The sequence below is a fragment of the Talpa europaea genome (assembly GCF_964194135.1).
Source record: "Talpa europaea genome assembly, chromosome: 12".
NCBI lineage: Eukaryota > Metazoa > Chordata > Mammalia > Eulipotyphla > Talpidae > Talpa > Talpa europaea.
The window spans coordinates 85331849-85351576 of record NC_140079.1 but is presented as its reverse complement, the minus strand read 5'-3'; the positions used below and the strand labels follow the sequence as shown (position 1 = coordinate 85351576).

At 51.1% G+C, this 19728-nt stretch overlaps 2 protein-coding genes across 2 annotated transcripts in view; one reads left to right on the top strand and one right to left on the bottom strand.

The window, feature by feature from the left end:
• ITGAD (integrin subunit alpha D) overlaps positions 1–11122 on the top strand; it is a gene marked incomplete at both ends in the record, with an annotated part of 29383 nt that extends 18261 nt beyond the window's left edge. Inside the window, 17 exons of the mRNA XM_084250185.1 lie at positions 13–222; positions 823–953; positions 1029–1186; positions 2277–2431; positions 2668–2799; positions 3597–3670; positions 3887–4028; positions 5137–5247; positions 5358–5437; positions 5552–5635; positions 8903–8981; positions 9134–9244; positions 9340–9417; positions 9877–9990; positions 10118–10219; positions 10463–10573; positions 11006–11122. Of these exons, the coding sequence (XP_084106311.1) occupies positions 13–222; positions 823–953; positions 1029–1186; positions 2277–2431; positions 2668–2799; positions 3597–3670; positions 3887–4028; positions 5137–5247; positions 5358–5437; positions 5552–5635; positions 8903–8981; positions 9134–9244; positions 9340–9417; positions 9877–9990; positions 10118–10219; positions 10463–10573; positions 11006–11122 (1989 nt within the window). The remainder of the gene's footprint in view (positions 1–12; positions 223–822; positions 954–1028; positions 1187–2276; positions 2432–2667; positions 2800–3596; positions 3671–3886; positions 4029–5136; positions 5248–5357; positions 5438–5551; positions 5636–8902; positions 8982–9133; positions 9245–9339; positions 9418–9876; positions 9991–10117; positions 10220–10462; positions 10574–11005) is intronic.
• A 1322-nt stretch (positions 11123–12444) lies between these two features.
• On the bottom strand, positions 12445–13122 carry COX6A2 (cytochrome c oxidase subunit 6A2). The gene is made up of 3 exons (XM_084248778.1): positions 12993–13122; positions 12710–12846; positions 12445–12569 (listed from the first exon to the last, which is right to left on the bottom strand). Exons 1-3 carry the CDS (start codon positions 13063–13065, stop codon positions 12486–12488), a joined length of 294 nt encoding a protein of 97 aa, XP_084104904.1. The 5' UTR covers positions 13066–13122; the 3' UTR covers positions 12445–12485.
• Between the last annotated feature and the right edge of the window lie 6606 nt (positions 13123–19728).

Genomic DNA, 19728 nt, shown 5'->3' with positions numbered 1-19728 from the left:
TTTGTTCCGCAGAGGACCAGCTGGCAGTGTGTGGCTGTCCTCCGTGGGGAGCAGGGCCACCCCTGGGCGCGCTTTGGGGCAGCCCTGACCGTGCTGGGGGATGTGAATGGGGACCAGCTGACGGATGTGGCCATCGGGGCTCCGGGAGAGCAGGAGAACCAGGGAGCTGTCTACCTGTTTCATGGAACCTCAGAACAGGGCATCAGCGCCTCCCACAGCCAGGTGAGGCCCGTCCGCAAGCTCCTCGACTTCCCCATCCTCTCCCATTGCCTGGGTTCCCCAGACGCCGCCTCCCACACGCCTGAGCAGCAGCCACCCTCCATCGTTTTGTGATCTATTGCCCTGGATCCCTCCAGACCCAGCTGAGCACAAATTATCTCCTCTGTTTGGCTCCAAACAGACCTCAGTCTGCGGTGGTGGTGTCACGGTTTAGGGCCGGTCAAGCGCCCAGTCAAGGTAGCTGTGCGGCCTCGGCCAGGCGACCAATGTCATTTCCCTCTCTGAGGCGTTAAATGACAAGCCAGTCCGCGGACGGCAGCGGGCGCACTAAGCCCTCGTCCAATATGTGTGAGGACGCAAGTGATGAAGACATGAGTCTACTCTGTTGCTACTGCTGCGCTTCTCCTTTGTCATCACTCGCGATGAGCCGGACCCTTCTTGCTGGGGTCCCTGAGGTCCTCACTCTGCTGCTTTCCGTCCCTGCCCCCCAGTCTCTCCTTCGATTTCTCCAGATCCACTCTGACTGCGACCTCCTCCCCAGAGCTCTCCTCTCAGACCTTTCCAATCCCCCCTGACTTGCGCATCTTCCTCCCTCTCCGGCAGCGGATCGCAGGCTCCCAGCTCTCCCCCAGGCTCCAGTACTTTGGGCAGTCGCTGAGCGGGGGCCGGGACCTCACCCGGGACGGGCTGGTGGACCTGGCCGTTGGCGCCCGGGGGCACGCGCTGCTGCTCAGGTGAGAACTCCCCACCGCTACAGCCTGCTCCCCAAGCTGCCCGAGTCGGACGCTCACCCCTGCATGTGCCCACAGGAGCCGGCCGGTGCTGGAGGTGGAGGTGGACATGAGATTCTCGCCCACAGTGGTGGCGAAGGCTGCGTACCAGTGCTGGGGCAAGGTGCCCGCCACCCTGAGGGCTGGGGAAGCCACCGTCTGCCTCACTGTCAGCAAAAGTTCCGCGGACCAGCTGGGTGAGCGTCCTCCCAGGGCCCCCCTTCCCGGAGGCACTAGGACACAAGGGGCCCGGGAATCCAAAAATGCCCCCCATGTCCGCCCGGCTGTGGAGTCAAACCGTGGGCACCCTCTCTTGCCCTCATCCCACGCCTGGGCCTGGAGGTTCTCGGTCCAGGATCCACCCCGAGTCTGCGCCCCTATCTCCACGCCAGCCCCTGCCTTCCTTGTGGCCACCGCCTCTCTCACCCGCTTGGGGAGCTGTTCCCCGGCTACTCCCGCCACCCCTGCTCGCCACAGGGCAACGAGAGTGACTGGCTCTAAAATGCAAATCTTGTTTAACACCCCTCCATAGTCTCCTTCTTGCTGTTCTAAAGGCCCCAAACTCCTTCCCTTCAATGCCTGGCTGGTCTGGCCCCTCCCCGCCCTCCAGCACCACCTCAAGCCACTGCCCCTTGCTCCATACACTTCCACGGAAGGCGCCGGCCTCCCCTCCCTGCGGGCCGGTTGCCATGGTCCGGAGTGTTCTCACCACTCTTCACCAGGCTCCGGCTCATCCTCCAGGTTGAGCATCCAGGACGACACCTGTGGCCCCCAGGTCTGAGGGGCCCCCCTGTGTGCTGTCCCCCCTCCTGCACTGTGAACTCCCTGGGGGCAAGATCCGGCTCTGTCTCCCCCACCCGTGTCTCCAGCGCCCGGTACAGTTCATGGCCACAGAAAGCTCAGTCGCTCTTTCCTCCAGGAACATACGAAAAGGGAACATTCTAAGTTGTTGGTTGTTTTTTTTTAATTTTTGAATTTTATATATTTTTCACATCATTTTTCATTTTTGCACAATGTGTGCATTTTCTTCTTGGTTCTAGTCCCCGTACAATTCCCACCCCCCTTGTTTTGCTCCTACTCCCCACCCCCACCCCGCCCCAGTGTGTCTCTGGTTTATGTTGCTTGTTGATTTTAATTTTTACTTTATTATAATTAGTCTTTTTTTTTTTTCCCCTGGTCCCTTATTTCGGTTTTCTCAATTCCTGCTATGAGTGAGACCATCCGGTATTTTTCTTTTTCTTTCTAAGTTCTCTTTGACGTTCCACCTTCCACCCCCTTCTACTTCAGGTGAGGTCCAAAGCGCTGTCTCGTATGACCTGGCCTTGGACCCCGGCCGTCTGACTTCGCGCGCCGTTTTTGAGGAGACCAAGGAAAGGACTTTGACACGAAGGAAAACTCTGGGGCTGAGGGAGCACTGCGAGGGCGTGAGGCTGCTCTTGACGGTGAGGACTGTGGGTTCTAGAAAAGGGAGGAGGGGGAGACTCTAGCACCCCTGTGCCCTGCTGAGTGAGGCGGGAAGGCGGGGAGACAGGCCTGCTGAGAGGAAAGTTGGGAACCGAGAACCTAGCTCCACAGTCTGGCTGGGGTGCTCCGTGGGGACTGGATGCAGGGGAAGAAAGTCCCAGTGGTGAAAATAAAGGGGAAGATAACGGATTCTTCAAATCCCGCTCTCCCTCAGGACTGCGTTGAGGACATGGTGAGCCCCATCATCCTGCGCCTCAACTTCTCCCTGGTGGGAAAGCCCATCCCCTCATCCCGGAACCTTCGCCCCGTGCTTGCTGTGGGCTCACAGGACGTCTTCACTGCTTCTGTGAGTTTTCCAGTGAAAGCCCAGGGGATGCTGACTTGCACTGATTGTATCTCCATGTGCTTAAGAACCCACACTGGCTCTCGACGGCCCACGAACCACACGAAATCCCAAAAGATCCACCCAGTTTCCAAGATCCTGCCTATCTTGCACCCCGCCCCCCCCCACACACACACACATCCCTACTGATTACCCCAACATAAACTCTTTGGTTCTCATTCTGCTTCCCACATTCCTACCCCTGAGGCTTTGATCATGTTGTATCTCTCATTTGGAAAATGTTTTCTTCTCTCCACCTCAAAGATCTCTAGTCGCCAAAAGCCCCCCTATTTCTCTCTCTTTTGAAAATTGTACCCAGCACCTGTCCCTCCTCTAACCTCCTGTCTTGTTGTGGTGATACCTTGCCAGATATCAAGAGACAGAAATCGTAGCAATCTGCGTCAGCTTCTGTGGCTCTCTGGGAATTGTGGGGTCCCTGGACGCAAGAAACATGACTTTCCTAACGCCCCAGCCCACTCTCATTATTGACACTTAATGTTTGAACAGTTGCTCCAGTGTGAATTCGATTTGACTCCTTAACTTTTTGTTCCTGGAAGTCCAGGATCATGTCTTATCTTTCTTCTATATTCTAACTGCCTCTCCCACCACCAACCCCCTTACCAGTGTCTAACGTGGCATGGGGGCAGGGTGAGTGCTCAGTAATTGCGTTGATCAGCACCCCCAATGATGAGTTGTGCTAACGAGGGGCTGGGGGAAGATTGGGACAGTGGATGGAAAGAGGATATACTGTTTTGCTGCAGCTCCCCTTCGAGAAGAACTGCGGGCAAGGTCGCCCCTGCGAAGGGGACCTGAGCGTCAGCCTCAGCTCCTCAGGGTGAGCACTTTCTCCTGTCACATCCAGAAAGCCAGGCGCGTGGGCTGTCCAGCCTCAGGATGAGTGCTGGTGTTCCCCTTTGGGTCTCCTCCCAAATAAGTGATTTTGATTGGCGTGTGGTCAGCCACAACCCATAGTTCCCACAGAACTGCCCCTGCCCTTGATTCAATTCCAACCTACCTGAAGTCACTCTCCAGTTTGTCCTTCCTCTTTCAGTCTGCAGACCCTGGTGGTGGGGAGTTCCCTGGAGCTCAATGTGACAGTGACTGTATGCAACGAGGGGGAAGATTCCTACGGAACTGTGATCAACTTCAACTACCCGCCAGGGCTGTCCTATCGGCGAGTGATACGAATCCAGGTAAACAGCTCCCCTGGACTGGCTGGCTGGACTCCCTCCCCTATAACAGGTTCCTTTTAATTCTTCCATAATGAAAGAGAAAGAGAGAAGGAGAGGTGCATAAAGCATACGTATAGTTTCATAAATAAACTAAAGCAAATATCTATGCAGTTAGCGTTCAGGGAGAGAAATAAAACATTGCTAACATTTAGCAGTGTCAGACTTTCAAATCTTTGTCAATCTGGTGGGTAAAAATATTTCCTTGCAGTTTTAATTTGTATTTCTCTAATGAGATTGAACAACTTTGCATATATTTTTCCTGGTCATTTGACTTTCTTCTTTTAGGAAATGCCTTCCAAGACTTTTTCCTGTTCTTTGATTGAGTTGCCCATCTTTTTCTCACTGGGTTGTAAGGGTTCTTTGCATAGTTAGATTACTAGTCCTTTTCCAGTTTTATGTGCTCAAATAATTTTTCCAGTCCTGTTGCTTATCTTTTCTGACCCCTCATAAGTGTCTTTTAATTTAAAGAATTTCTAAATGTGATTGCAGTTGATCTTTTCCAATCCTTTCCTTTGTTTCTAGTGCTTCTGCATGTGTTTCTAGTGCTTCTGCATGTGTCTTGTTTAAGAAATACTACCCTACCCTAAGGGATGAAGACTTTCCTCTATATTATCTTCTAAAAGCTTTACAATTTTTCCTTTGCACATTGAAATCTTTAATTCAGTTGGAATTTATTTTAATACATGGAGTGAGGTAGGGATCCAATTTTTTAAAAAGATTTATTTATTTATGAATACAAGTACTGAGGTACAGGCCAGAGGCACAGGGGGTGAGAGGAGTCACCAGAGACAGAGCGGGGAGCATAACAGGCAGAAATACACTGCTGAGGGGAGCAGCGGGAGAGACAGGAGAGGTCTGCTGCACCATATGGGTAGCTCCCTGGCCGGGGATAGGTTCACAGTGCTGTGCTTAACCCCTTGCGCCACCAGGGAGACCCGGGATCCAGTGTTTTTGTCTTTGTCTCACTTGAGCCAATTTTTCCAGGACCTTTTATTGAAGTCTGTCCTTCTCCTACTGCTCTGTGTGCATGTGGGTAACTTTTAAAAAATTCATTTTCCCCCTCTGGAAGGAACCCCATGAGCGCCCACTGCGTCTGGCATGCACAGTACTCACAGAGAATGAAGACCTGAGGAGAACCAGCTGTCACATCAACCACCCCATCTTCCGAGGGGGCATGAAGGTCAGAATTTCCTCCTAAATCTTCATCACTCTTCTCCCTTGTCCTGACCCATTCTCTTCTCCCACCTCTGTGACCTTCCTGTTCCCATTCCTTCTTTATTCTTCTCTCAGGCCACCTTTATAGTCACATTTGATGTTTCCTACAAGGCCAACCTGGGAGACAAGTTGCTTCTGAGGGCCAGTGCAAGCAGGTGAGCCCAGGCGAAGGGATCATATGTCCTCACACATCAGTCTCTTGCCCCAGCCGGGGACTCCTCTCCTGGATTCCTTCCCAACTGGGCTCCTCTCACCCCCTCTTTCTCCAGTGAGAATAATAAGCCTACAAGCAACAAGATCACCTTCTGGCTGGAGATCCCAGTGAAATATGCCATCTACATGGTGATCAGCAGGTACTTAAAGTCTGGCCTTGGGCCTCTGACCTTTCTCTAAGCCTCATCCTTCCCCTCAGTCCAGCCTGCTCTAGCGAGGATGGGTACCTGAGCCAGCCCCCCTGATTCCTCACATGGCTGAGAGATCATGCAGGTGACCAGACAGGCAGTTAGACCATGGCACCCAATACTGTCATTCTGGCTTCTCTGAAGAACTGGCCTATGGGTGGGACACACACTCCTTGCCACCGCTGCACACTCCCTCCTCTTTCTCCAAGACAAGCTTCCTTCAACTTGAAGCCAAGCCTACCCTTAGTGCCAAACACGAAGCCTGTGCTGCAGTGAAGCTCCCAGACTGAGATGGAGGCTTTTCTGAGCACTCTGAGTGGGGAGCTTGTGCCCGACAGGATTTGCTCACAGGGGAAAGAAAAGGTCAGGCAGAACAGGGAGGAAAGCAGAGAGAGTGTTGGGAAGATCTCTCAGAGTCCACAGCCAAGGCAGCTGCTCAGGCTTCTGAGGCGGGGGCAGGGGAAGGAAGGCCAGGCTGGACACAAGGCAAGGAGTCCATGCACCTGGCTAAACTCCAGAGGTTTTGAAAGCAGACTGCCTCGGGGTGGAGTTTTAGCAGAACAAGGGAGAGAGGCTCACTGACCTTCCACATACCCTGTGTGAACTTCCCCTTCTATCCATGAGGAATTTCTGAAAATAGCCCCAACCTATACATCACCTACTTAGGGTGGCCCGGCATTGTTTTGAGTACTTTGCAGGCATTTATACTCAGTTAATAACGCTAGTAGCATCAACAACCGCTATGATGTATAGTTAGTTGTCCCCTTTTTACCAACAAAGAAGCCAAGAGGCTAAATAACTTGCCCCTGGAGTTCAGCTGGTAAGTGACAGAACTAGGGCTCAAGCCCAGGAGTCCGCGTGCCCACGGCCACTCCACATATCTCTCCAAGGACTGGGGGAGCTGAGTTATCACCTCACGTTTTATGAGAAGGTTAGAACTGGACAATTTCTTTTTATAAGATTTTTTTTAATAAATTTTATTTTTCTATTCCCCGTACAATTGCAACCCCCTTATTTTGACCCCAAGCCCTCCCCTCCCCACCCCCACCCCACCCCCCATAGAGTGTCTCTGGTTCATAGTTTTTTGTTGATTTTGATTTTCACTTTCTTATAGTTATTCATTTTCCTGGTCCCTTATTTAAGTTTTCTAGATTCCTGCTATGAGTGAGACCATCCGGTATTTTTCTTTTTCTTTCTGGCTTATTTCCCTGAGCATGATCCCTTCCAGCGCCATCCATGTTGCTGCAAATTGCATGTGTTTATCTTTTTTGAATGCTGAGTAATATTCCATGGTGTATATGTACCACATCTTCTTGATCCAGTCATCTATTTTTGGGCATTTGGGCTGTTTCCAAAGCTTAGCTATTGCAAACAGTGCTGCTATAAACATAGGGGTGCAGGTGCTCTTTGGAACTAATGTATCTGTGTCCTTTGGGTAAATACCTAGGAGTGGAATTGCTGGATCATACGGAAGCTCTATGTTTAGTAGGTCCAGAAATCTCCACTCAGCTCTCCATAGTGGTTGGACCAGTTTGCACTCCCACCAACAGTGCAGAAGAGTTCCTTTTTCTCCACACCCTCGCCAACATTTGTTGTTGCTAGTTTTTTTTAATATGTGCCATTCTCACTGGTGTAAGATGGTATCTCATGGTAGTTTTGATTTGCATTTCCCTGATTACAAGTGATGCTGAAAATTTTTTCATATGCCTGTTGGCCATTTGCATTTCCTCTTCAGAGAAGTTTCTTTTTAGCTCTGTGCCCATTTTTTGACAGGATTATTTTCTTTGTTTTTGCATCAGCTCTTTGCAGATTTTTGTGATCAGTCCTTTATCATTAGTGTTGTGTGCAAAAATGTAGAACTGGACAATTTTTGAGCTCCCTCCAGGGAGCTCAGTGCTGTGCAGAGTGCTGTGAAGCTGTCCATGGCCTTTGTGGTGCAAGTTCGATCATGGGCCTGCTGGGGAACAAACCACATGGCGCAGCAGACCTCTCCTGTCTCACCTGCTGCTCCCCTCAGCAGTGTATTTCGGTACATCTGCTTCTTCTGCTCCCTGCTCTCCTGGTGAATCTTCTCACCCCCTGTGACTCTGGCCTGTACCCCACTTCTTAAAAAAACACACAACAAAAAACCTCTTCTATAGAACTGGGCAATTTTGAGATGAGAAAGCTGAAGCAGAGAGAAAGGGTTGGGGTGAGGGGCAGAAAGGAAGTTTAGCACAGCAGACTGAGGGAAAAACAATTCTAACATGTGTGGAGGGCTCCACAGATGTGCCAGGCACTGCTGCAGACCTCACAGCAGTTCTGTTGGAGGCAAGCATTAATACTAGCACTGCCATTTTACAATTTTTTTCAAAGATTTATTTATTTATGCATAGAAGAACTGGGGTGTAGACCAAAGGTGCAGGGGGTGAGAGGACTCACCAGAGACAGAGGGGGGAGCAGAACAGGCAGGTCTAGGGAAATACACTGCTGAGGGGAGCAGCAGGGAGACAGGAGAAGTCTGCTGCGCCATGTGGGTAGCTCCCTGGCCAGTGACTGAACTCGAGCTGTAGAGGCTGTGGATAGCTTGGTAGCGCTGTCTTTAACCCTTGCACCACCAGGGAGGCCCCGCACTGCCATTTTAAAGAGGAAAAAACCTCCAAGGCGCCAGAGAGGTTAAGTAGCTTGCCATAAGTTACTGAGGTAGAAAGTGGTGAACCTGAGATGTGAACCAGGTGATCGAGCCAGTGATCTTTATCAAGCTGAGTGTCACATATGTGGGAAAACTGGGGACCCATGAAATTAAACATGCTGGTGAAACATTCTTGTTTGCCTTGATTCCACTGAGACCTCGTTACATGCTGGGAAGGCAGGGATTATGGTTTATTAACTGTCAAATCTCCAGAACCAAGTGTACAACCTAGTATATGGAAAATGTTTCCCGGAGGAAGCCATGGGTAGGTGGGTGGGTGGATGGATGGAGAGCCACCCACAGCCTGGAACATTTAGTTCCACTCCATGTATGTTCACGCACCATAAACCCCCACATTTACTTAACTGCCTGGATGATCAGGCAGAGGACAGGGGTGACCCAGAGCTGATGCTGAGACTTTGGACCCAGTGGAAAATGCCATTGTTTCCCGGGCACCTGCTGGGCCCAAAGGATCCTTCTAGAGCAGGCTGAGCACAGCCAAGAATGGTCCCGGGGCTGTTTTTCACCAGCCAGCCTTTTCTCTCCAGCCACGAAGAATCTACCAAGTACTTCAACTTTTCAACCGCTGTTAAGAACACCAGGAAAGAAGCTGAGCATCGGTATCGTGTGAGCGGCCAGGAATCACCATTCCCTTCCCCGGGCACTGCTCTTGTAGGGAGTGGAGGGGAGGAGCCAAGGGCTAGAGCCAGGAAAGAGGCCAGACTGGGGATGCCCGGGGGACCAGGTGATGGTCCGAACCGTGTCTCCATTTTCTGCAGGTGAATAACCTAGGTCAGCGAGACCTGGCCATCAGCATTGTCTTCTGGGTGCCTGTCCTGCTGAATGGTGTGGCTGTGTGGGACGTGGCCATGCTGGCCCCTACTACCCAGGTGCCTTTTCTCACTCGCAAGGTCTGATCCCACAGTGCCTCACACTGTCCTCCAGTGAAATGTTGGTCATTCTCTTTCTCTCTCACTCTCCCTAGAGTCTCCCTTGTGCATCAGAGCGGGAACCTCCCCAGCATTTTGATTTCCTGACCCAGATTCCGAGCAGTCTTGTGCTGGTGAGAAAGGCCCTGGCCCCCCACTATAGGTCTAGCTGTGCCTTGGGGAAATGGGGAAATGCCCTGCTAAACTGCAGAGCCCTGCATACACCCTGTAATTATTCACATATTCCTCACCTTTCACGGTCCCCCAAATTCAGACCCTCCTCAGCTTCATTCTTTTTTTTTTTTAAAGATTTATATATTTTATACAAGATCTGGGGTACAGGTCAGAGGCGCGGGAGGGTGAGGGAATTCACCAGAGACAAAGCAGGAAGCAGTACAGGCAGATGGACCAAAGAAACTGCTGAGGGGAGCAGCGGGCAAGCCAGGAGAGGTTTGCTGTGCCATGTGGGTTTTCCCCCGGCCAGCCAGGAATCGAATCTGCGCCGCAGAGGCTGCGGACAGCTTCACAGAGCGGCGCTCAACCCGCTGCACCACCAGGGAGGCCCTTCTCAGCTTCATTCTTCTCTGACCTAGGACTGCTCCATCGCTGACTGCCTGAGGTTCCGCTGTGACATCCCCTCCTTCGGCGTCCAGGAGGAGTTTGACTTCGTCCTGAAGGGCAAACTCAGCTTCGGCTGGGCCAGCCAGGTGTGTGCCCAACAGCACAGCCCCTCCCCCTCACTCCACCTGTGCCTGTGCCCATCCTTGAGCCAAGACACTTCTCCCACGCAAGCGTCCTCGGGGTCAGCACCCCAGCTCTGCCCTCTCCTTGCAGATGCAGCAGAAGAAGATTCAGCTCGTGAGTGGAGCTGAAATCCTGTTCGACAGATCCACGTATTCCCAGTTTCCAGGACAGGAGGCATTTCTGAGAGCCCAGGTAGGGGCTGTGTGGCCAGGCAGGTGGGATGGCTCCTCACGCTGAGTCTGTGATGCTCACTGGGAGCCCCCAGCGTGGCGGGGGTAGGACAAAGGGCCCTGGGCGGCACATGAGTGCTTCTGTATCTCACCTCTGGGAGCTGGGCTTGGGGAAGGTGGGGAGGAAGTCAAAGGCTGGGGAATCTGGGGAGAGTCTGGGACAGGAAGAGGCCTCCTGCTTCCTGACGGGACACCTCTACTTCAGGTGGAGATGGTGCTGGAAGAGTATGAGATCTACAACCCCATCCCCCTTGTCGTGGGCAGCTCTGTGGGAGGACTGCTGCTGCTGGCTGTCATCACAGCCGTGCTCTACAAGGTGAGTGTGTTCATCCTGCTTCTGACACCAGCAGTATCCAACCCAAGCTGGCCACAGGCAGGACAGTATTGTGAGAAGAACTCAGACTCTGGAGTAGACACATCTGGGTGTACATTTTGGCTCTGTCTTGCTGCTTAATGTCAAGCAAGTTGCTCAACCTCTCTGAGCCTGTTTTCTCATTTTAAAAATAAAAACAATGCCTACGTCAGAGTGGCTTAAGTGAGATAGAAATAGTGCCAAGGTATGTGTGCAAGCCTGCCTGACTCAGAATCTGAGTAGCACAGTACACACTCAACATGACAGCTGCTGTCACATAAATGTCTAGCACACAAATACAATTCGGCTTAGTTCCCTTCTCTCTCGGCCTCTTCCTACTCCCAACTTTCTTCCCTGTCCTCTTACCCAGCTGTTTTTTTTTACTTCCCCTTGTAGCTTGGTTTCTTCAAACGTCAGTACAAAGAAATGATGGATGATAAGCTTGAAGACATGGCCACTTTCAATAAGGAGACTCTCAGCTCTGAAGTCCCCAGTTCGCCTTTGCCCCAATAATCCACTTTCCTGTAAATCTCTACCTCCACTGAGTAGGAATTTTCATATGTTTAAGAATTGCAACATTAAAATTAAAATGTTTATAACAGATTTTTCTTCTATAAGAGAGCTCTAATCCAGGGGCCTGAGTGTTGTTCAAGAAAGAATTGGAGAAACCTGTTTGTGGGTATAGAAAACATTCTCTCACTCTTGGGTGAATGGGGCCTGTTACGAATAATGTCAATGGATGAGACCAAAGGAACTCTCTATGCATGTGTCACTCATCGAATTCAGCACAGGCTTCAGAGTCTTCGGTAATGGCAAGTGAGCAGACAGTCCTAGGAAGTGAATGACCTGTCCAGACCTTGTTTGAACTAATGTCCCCTCTTGATATAAGGTCCCCAGAATCTAAGAGAGACTGGCTTCCAGAAAGGGGCATCTGATTTCCTGAACTAAGGCAGGAGACCCATGAAAAGTGACCCCAGAGAATGACCAAAATATTCCAAACTTAGAATCAGACCAGGAAAGCCTCAAACGTGGCAGAATGTTATACTACTTGAAATCAGGATGGTCTCTAGATAGCCAGAATCTATAAATGCCATCAATGTGCGGCAGGTGAAAGGTAGCACTTCAGGATCTGCAGCCGTGAGTTCCATGGGTCTCTGATGAACTCCCTGGTGGCTCAAGGGGTTAAGTCTCAGCACTATCAAGCTATTGACAGCCACTGCAGCACGAGTTCGATCCCCAGCCAGGGAGCTGATCCACATGGCACAGCAGACCTGTCCTGTCTCGCCAGCTGCTCCCCTCAGCAGTGTATTTCAGTCAGTCTGCCTGTTCTGTTCCCCACTCTGTCTCTGGTGCATCCTCTCCCCAGCCCCACTTCCACCGGCGCCTCCGGGGCTTTCCATAGCCCTACATCCCAGCTTTTTTATGCATAAATAAATAATAAAAACATTTAAAAAATAAATCTTATTCCTCTATCTGGCGAAGGGAAACCAAAATTATATCTTGCTCCAAAAATTGTGTGGACTCAATATATGTGAAAGCCCGTTACACTCTAGCGCTCTCCTTATTAACAGCAGCAGAGAAGAGGGAATCTTCCACCTACCCATCAAGGATGTCCCCTTGCATGGCTCGCAAATACAGGCGTCGAGAAGAGCACGTGCTGCACTCCCAGCGCTTGCACCGAGAACGCGGCCGAAGCCCCGCCCCGCCCCGCCCCGCCCCGCCCCGCCCCGCCCCGCCCCGCCCCGCCCCGCCCCGCCCCGCCCCGCCCCGCCCCGCCCCGCCCCGCCCCGCCCCGCCCCGCCCCGCCCCGCGGTGCACACTGTACCGGCACACAGTGGACTTCCAAGCCTTTATTGAGCCAGGGGCGCCGGCCCCCTCAAGGGTGTTCATAACCAGTGGGCAAAGGGTTGACGTGGGGGTTGTGGAAAAGAGTGCGGTTGCCGTCCCCCCAGGAGTAGCGCTGCGGAGAGAGGGGGCCAGGGAGCCGTCAGCAACCCCTGCGCGGGGGCCCCGCCCGCCCGCCCGCGCCCCTCCCGCCCGCCCGCGCCCCTCCCGCCCGCGCCAGGTGCCCAGGCTCCCCTCGCGCCTCGGACGGCGTACCTTGGTGCGGATACGGAGGTGGTGGTAGGGGATGAACTCGGGGCGCCCGTGGTGACCCGCGTGGAGCCAGGAGTTGAGGGTGCAGAGAGCCACGCCTGGGAGCGCCAGCAAGTAGGTCAGGAAGCGCCAGGTGCCGGCTGCGAGCAGGGAGAGGCAGGTGTGAGAGATGCGGCAGGCCCGGGGCAGGAGGGCCGTGGGGTGTCGCTGGGGCTATGGAAGGCCCCGGAGGCGGAGGTGAGGGGCAGCGTCAGAAAGCCACGGGGTCAGCCGTGGCCCCACTCACCTCCTGCCCCGCCGTGGTCTCCCTTGGCAGCGCTGGCAAAGCCCCGACTCAAGGATCTCAGCGGCAGAGCCATGGCGGCAAGAGGGGAACGGTGGCTCTGTCCTTCCTCTCTCCTTCGCACAGGCCTCTGTTCTCCTCCCCTCTTGTAGGACCAATCACCTGTTGAATCTCTAACACGGGCGGCTATTTTTAGGGGGTTTCTATATTTAAAATGAGGCCTGACTGGCATGAGGTCCTTCTGACAGCTATGGTAAGGGGACAGTTAAAAGACAACGTGCCATTCTTTTTATAGTTGCAGGGAGGTACTTTGCTCAACACTCTTCCCGTTAGCACGCAGGCTTCCCATGTAGCTGGAATTAAGTATCCTTTGGCATCTCTAATTTCTAATAATTTGTACCTTAAATGATGTTTATCAAGTTTAAGTCAAATAACATAGGAATGTGCCAGCTTAGGGTCTGGCCTGTGACGGTAGCTCAGTATGTGTATTCGTTGCAATTGTTTACAAAAAACAGAACTCACTGTTGACTAGTTTTGAAAAGATGAGCAACTGAGAATCTGAAGTCGCAGCGTCTTTGGTTTGCCAGAGCCAGCAATCTGCAGAGCCAGAAACAAACCATTCCATGGCCTGTGAAACACCACCAGGGTTCACAGGTTGGACACCGGATGCCAAAACCTCTGCTGGATGGCCTAAGAGCGGCTGCTGTCCTGGGCTACAGTCATCCTCCGCTGTCCTGGGCTGCACTGGCACCCGTCGTGAGTGCTTCCTGAGCTGATCCTGGTTCTAGCTTTATGTGCCTCTTCATAGGCATGCAGAGCCAGCTCTGCCGTTTTTGTACCCACCGTTTCATAATTTCTCACTTTTAATTAAGAGCATAATTGGGCTACTGCCAAAGCTTCTTAAGTCTCAGAGTTTTTTTTTTTTGCTTTAGGCAGAGAGAACAAATTTGTCAGTTAAGTAAATCCCAGTGGGTTGCATCCAGCCCCTTTTCAGACATACCTCAGTTGTGGGTGGTGAAGGGTGGGGAAGAACAACTCCCCACGTTCTCTTGTGCCTCTTTCCTGGGACACTACATACCATGACTATATTTTCCAAAATAAAGATCAATCCAACATGTGAGCTACTAAAAAATATTTCGTTTATGGACGACCTAGGACAGAATATTTGAAATTGAAATTGTCCCAGAATGACATAGGACAGGGGGTGGCTTCAATGGATGGTGAAGGGAGTTGAAGATCAGACAAAATGGGGATGGAGCCCACCAGCAGGCCAATGATAGTAACATGATAGATTCAAAAGGGTGGCTATTAGCTCCATTTGCCCTTGGAAGCATCTAGAAACTTGTTATAGTGAATATGCACTGTTTTGTGTTGTCCCACAAACACAAAACAATATACCCATGTCTCCTCCTCCTGATTCTGGGTTTTCTTTGTGAAATCACCCCCATCTCCTCTTACTTTCAGTTCACAGTCAAGGTGGAGTTGACACCTCCTTCCCATGCCAGTAAGTCACAGGGTCCAGGACTAGCCAATCAGGGCATTCCATTCTCCTGGCCATGCTGATTGGTTTAGGAGCATAAGTCCACAAGTATCCTTTGGGAACTTCTTTCTTGGGCCTTTAAGACAATAGTATTTCAACTGGACATGGAATTGCTAGAGTCTGAGAATACAACCTTAGATTGAAGCCAATATTTAAGCCATTTTGCAGAGCAGACCTGAAATATGGGAAGATCTAGCCTTGTTAGTATTATTTGAATTCCAGGTCAAGATGTGCTAGAATTGATCTAGTTCTAGAAAGATTTGTACTCTTAGATTTTTTCATTTACATGAAATTAAAAAGTTTGAGATGGGATTTAAGTCTTCCTTAATTGCTAAATGTTTTCTTTGAAAAAGCATATCTATAGGGCCTCCCCGGTGGCGCAGCGGTTGAGCGCTGGGTTGCGAAGCTGCCCGCGGCCTCTGTGGCGCCGGTTCGATCCCCGGCTGCTCCCCGGCCCCGGAGGAGGGTCCCACATGGCGCGCAGACCTCTCCTGCCGCCCGCTGCTCCCCTCAGCAGTGTCCTTCGGTCCTTCTGCCTGCTCTGCTCCCCGCTCTGGCTCTGGTGAATTCTCTCACCCTCCCGCGCTTCTGACTGTACCCAGTGCTTGTATAAACAAAACAAACAAACAAACCAGCAAACAAATAAATAAAGCATGCCTCTATTAAAAAAAAAAAAAGAAAAAGCATATCTATAAAGCTTTATCAGTGAATTTCTGACTTCTGTTCCCTTTACTGTGGTCCATGTTTTACTAAAACATTTTTGCCTTCTCTTGTAGATAGATACAAATGTCTTTAGCAAACATTTTCTGTGGGGTGTGTATGAATGAGACCTAATGGGACTAGTACTCATTAAAAAGGAGATAGTCAAATGAATTACACTTTGAGATACATTCCAACCTACCAAAGGTGAAGGGATAAACAAATTGTGAGACACTCATAAAAAAGCATATGGCTCAGCATCATAAAGGAACAACTATTTTTTCATGCAACAAATAGATGTACCTCAAAATTATGTTAGCCCAGAGAGGCCAGACACAAAAGAATACATACTGTATGATTCCATTTATATGAAATTCTATAGTAGGCAACTTATTTTAGTGACAGAGAGCAGATGGATAGTTGCCTAGGACTGAGTGGGGGAGGGAATGGCTGGATGCAAAGGGTCATGAAAGAACTTTGAGGGGTGATGGAAACACACCCCTCTATCTTGATTGTGATGGTGTTTACCTTAGTGTACATATCACGTTAGTGTTGGTTGTCACACTGTTGTATATATTTATCAAAAATTACTTGATGGCACACTTAAGATGGATGCATTTTATTATGTGTAACTTCAATAATGCTATCAGCAGATATGTTAAGCTTTTTCTGAGATGTAGAGTGGGCAGGAGTATCAGTGCTGATGGGCCCATTCTTTTTAGATTATAAAATTATAATTTTTAGATTAAAAATTACAACTGTAACTGAAGCACGAAATTTAAATAACTAGCACCTATAGAGTACTTACTATATGCCAGATGCTGATCTAAGTTTCTACACACAGATGGAACCTCATAACAACTCTCTAAGGTAGGGACTATTCCCCCATTTTACAGATGAAGAAATAGAGACAGTGAAAGGACTTAACCTTGCCAAAGTCATCCACCACGTTAAGTGGCAGAGCCAGAATCCAACCAGTCTAGCTTAAGAGAACTTCTAATCTCTGTGCTACAAGCCTTTCATTAAGACAACATTGAAAAAACAAAAACAAAAAACACTTCCATCTACAACTCCACCTCCTCTAAGAAAAATATGAGCCAGACCCCTGCCACCAGCCACGTATGCTGGAATCCCCATGCCCCCAAGACCCAGATGTCCAGGGTCCGGGCGTCCTGATCCAGGTTCGGCCTGGGGGAGCTCAGTTTCCCGCCCACCCTGCTGGGTTCGCATGTCCCCCCAAATTGCTTCCGCCTCTACCTCGGAGAGGAAACGATCAGAGCGGTGCTGCCTGCCACAAAGGGCGGCAGAGGATGCCACATTCCAATCTAGAACTAGAATGTAAGGGGAAATGGCTAGGAGTTGACATTTCCTCAAACCAGAGGCGTTAGGGTCCGCGAGGCATAGTCACCAAGGTCACGGACGACGCCAGCTCCCGGGTTGCCCCCCCCCCGCCCCCGGCCAGAAGCGCGGGTCTGCGCGTGCGCCGGGGCCGGCCCGCCCCTCCTCCTCACCTGGGATTGCGAGCCACGGATGACGCGAGCTGGCGGCACGACCGCGCCCCCTAGCGGCCGGAGGTAGCTGGAAGACGCTCGAACTAGAAGGCTTTGGAGGGTAAGCAAGCAACATCTGGTTGAAGAGGTACTTGGGTCGCTGAGAGGGCATTAGGGTGAAGCAAGTGAAGCCCTCACCTCCGACACTGAAGTGAAGGGGGCGCCCAAAATACTTACTAATAGAGATAAACATTTTAATGCAAAGTTTCAAAAAATAAAAATTAATGCCCCAAATCCATGGTGAACAAAACATCAGTTTTAAGTAGAGGAAGAAGTGAAGGGGGTTCCAACCTTACTCTTTCAGGGGCTCGACTCACGTTCTAATCATGGCCCTGATTTCAACAAACCTTTATGTACAAAAAAACAGGTGTGTGGCAAGGCCTGTCGTTTGCTAAGAGACGCTGAGGCCCAGAGGCCACCTGTAAGCTGCAGGGACAGGACTACGAATGTGCCAGGCTCAGGCCTCCAGCTCAGCCCCTGACCTGTGCTCTGTGGCATCTGTTGGTGGGGAACATGACAAGAACCCTTTCTCCATCACCGACCCCCCAGCCTGGGGACAAGTGGTCTCTGTTAGATGCCATCTCCATGAAGACAGGCTCCACGTGAGGAGCTTTCTCCAGTGCCAGCATTGTGCACTCTGTGTTGTTTCTGGTCCTGAGTCCCTCCCCTTTAGCACACCAAGCTACCCTGAGCTCATTTCTGTAACCTGGGGAGGGGGAGCTAGCATGTGAGCTGGCATGACCCTTGTTGCATGACACCCCCTGCGAAAAGCACGAGACGTGAGTAAGAGTGGGGAACTGAGATGCAGCCACTCCCTTGAGGCAGGTGTTCCATGGAAGTGATCCCACGGAAGAGTCACAGCCTTGGGAGAGGGTCGTCATCTTCCCGCTGTACAGAGGAAGGAAATGAAGCTCAGAAGAGGTACAGCTGTGCAGGGTCATATAGTTAAGAAGAGACAAGTCTGGACACTCCTGCCAGACGCTGAGAGGGGTTACTTTGCATTCCTTCCTTTCAACTCCAGTCTACATGGGTACAGGTTTAGAAGCAGCAATCCTGAGAAGAGGAAAACTAGGGGCAGGGGGAAGATGCAGGGGATAACGGTGGAAGGAGAGTCCCTTAGGGGTGGGATTTAGGCCTCCCTCAAGCTCAAAAAGGCTGCAGTTTGTGATTGTCTGAGGAACAGGCAGCTATGGGGAGGAAAGAGAAGAACCTCACAGCTTAGACTCTGCTATGGACACAGACTATGCAGTGCCATGGAAGCCTCCCTCAGGTGCCCATGTACCCTAATTTCTACCAACAGAAATACACTGGTTTGGGGAGTCATCCCCGAGGACATCAAAAGGACCACGTTCAATCCCGGATATCCAGGCACAAGTGAACATTCATCACTTTTTCCCTATTGAGGGAGCAAAGAAAGAGTTTGGGAGATCTGTGAGAAAGGGGGATAAAAAAGGCGAAGGGGGCCTCCCTGGTAGAGGAAGAAGTGAAGGTGGTTCCAACCTTACTCTTTCAGGGGCTCGTCTCACAATGTTCTAATCATGGCTCTGATTTCAACAAACCTTCATATACAAAAAAAACAGGTGTGTGGCAAGGCCTGTCATTTGCTAAGAGACACTGAGGCCCAGAGGCCACCTGTAAGCTGCAGGGACAGGACTACGAATGTGCCAGGCTCAGGCCTCCAGCTCAGACCCTGACCTGTGCTCTGTGGCATCTGTTGGTGGGGAACATGACAAGAACCCCACAAGGGATTAGGACCCAACCTATGGAGCTGTCCAGCACGAGTTTGATCCCCAGCCAGGGAGCTAGCCACATGGCGCAGCAGACCTCTCCTGTCTCGCCCACTGCTCCCCTCAGCAGTGTATTTCAGTAGATCGGCCTGTTCTGTTCCCCACTTTGTCTCTGGTGAATCCTCTCACCCTCCTGCACATCTGGCCGTACCCCGGTTCTTGTATGCATGAGTAAATAAATCTTTAAAAAAAAAAGGGGGGGGGGCAGATGACAAACTCTTTTTTCCCTACCCCCCTGAACACCCTCTGAACTCAACAGATCTCCCAGTCCTCTGCATTGCCTCTGGGCCACACCAGCCTAGCTTCAACCTGTAAAGACAGTTCTCATGTAGGGAGAAGCCCTTCAAAGGGGTCATACCCTCAGAGTTCAAATTCTCTGGTTCTTAGGCCAGAATACAGCTTGGCTTTGTTCTAATAGTGCATCCCCTCTGGAAGATTGGACCCCTGCTCCCCCACCCCACACTAACAGGGGTGTTCCTTGCCTCTGGTCCCATTCCTCCAGGGTGAGGCAGTTGTTGCTCTAGGGATGATTAAGCCCCTCACTCCCTAGGCCTGTGAAGGAATCTGGTCAGCAGTTGTCAAAGATGTTTTACATCTGGGAGCAGCTGGGTCTGTGCTGGACAGCTCCTGCCATCCAAATACTCCCTCTAGTTGGCCTGGGGCCTTAAAGAACAGGAAGAAAAGGCGACGATTCCAATTCTACTACCTAAGCCCCCCAACCTGGGGCCCTGACCAGCTCAGAAAGTCTGGAACGGGATGTGAGGACCCTCCCAAATGCTATCGTCAGGCCATGAATCACAGTCCTAAAGGAGGAGAAAGGAGGGGTGTTTAGAGGTGCTGGACCCTGGAGCTCCTTGAAGACTAGACCAAAGTCAGAGCTGAAGTGTGGGCTGAAACTGTGGCCAGAGCTATTGGCAGATCTGAACTGACTATAAAATCCTTGCTGTAGTTAGGGCATTTATAGGGTTTCTCGACCATGTGCAAGCATTGGTGTTTGAGTTTGGGGTTGAGATAGAAACTTTCACCACATTCTGGACAAGCGGATACATTGGTGCTCAGTGAACTGGGGGCGCTCACTAAAGCCACGACCACAACCAGAACACTTGAAGGGTCATTCTCCATGGTGGGTGCACTAGTGCCATAGATACGAGGCAGTCAACCCA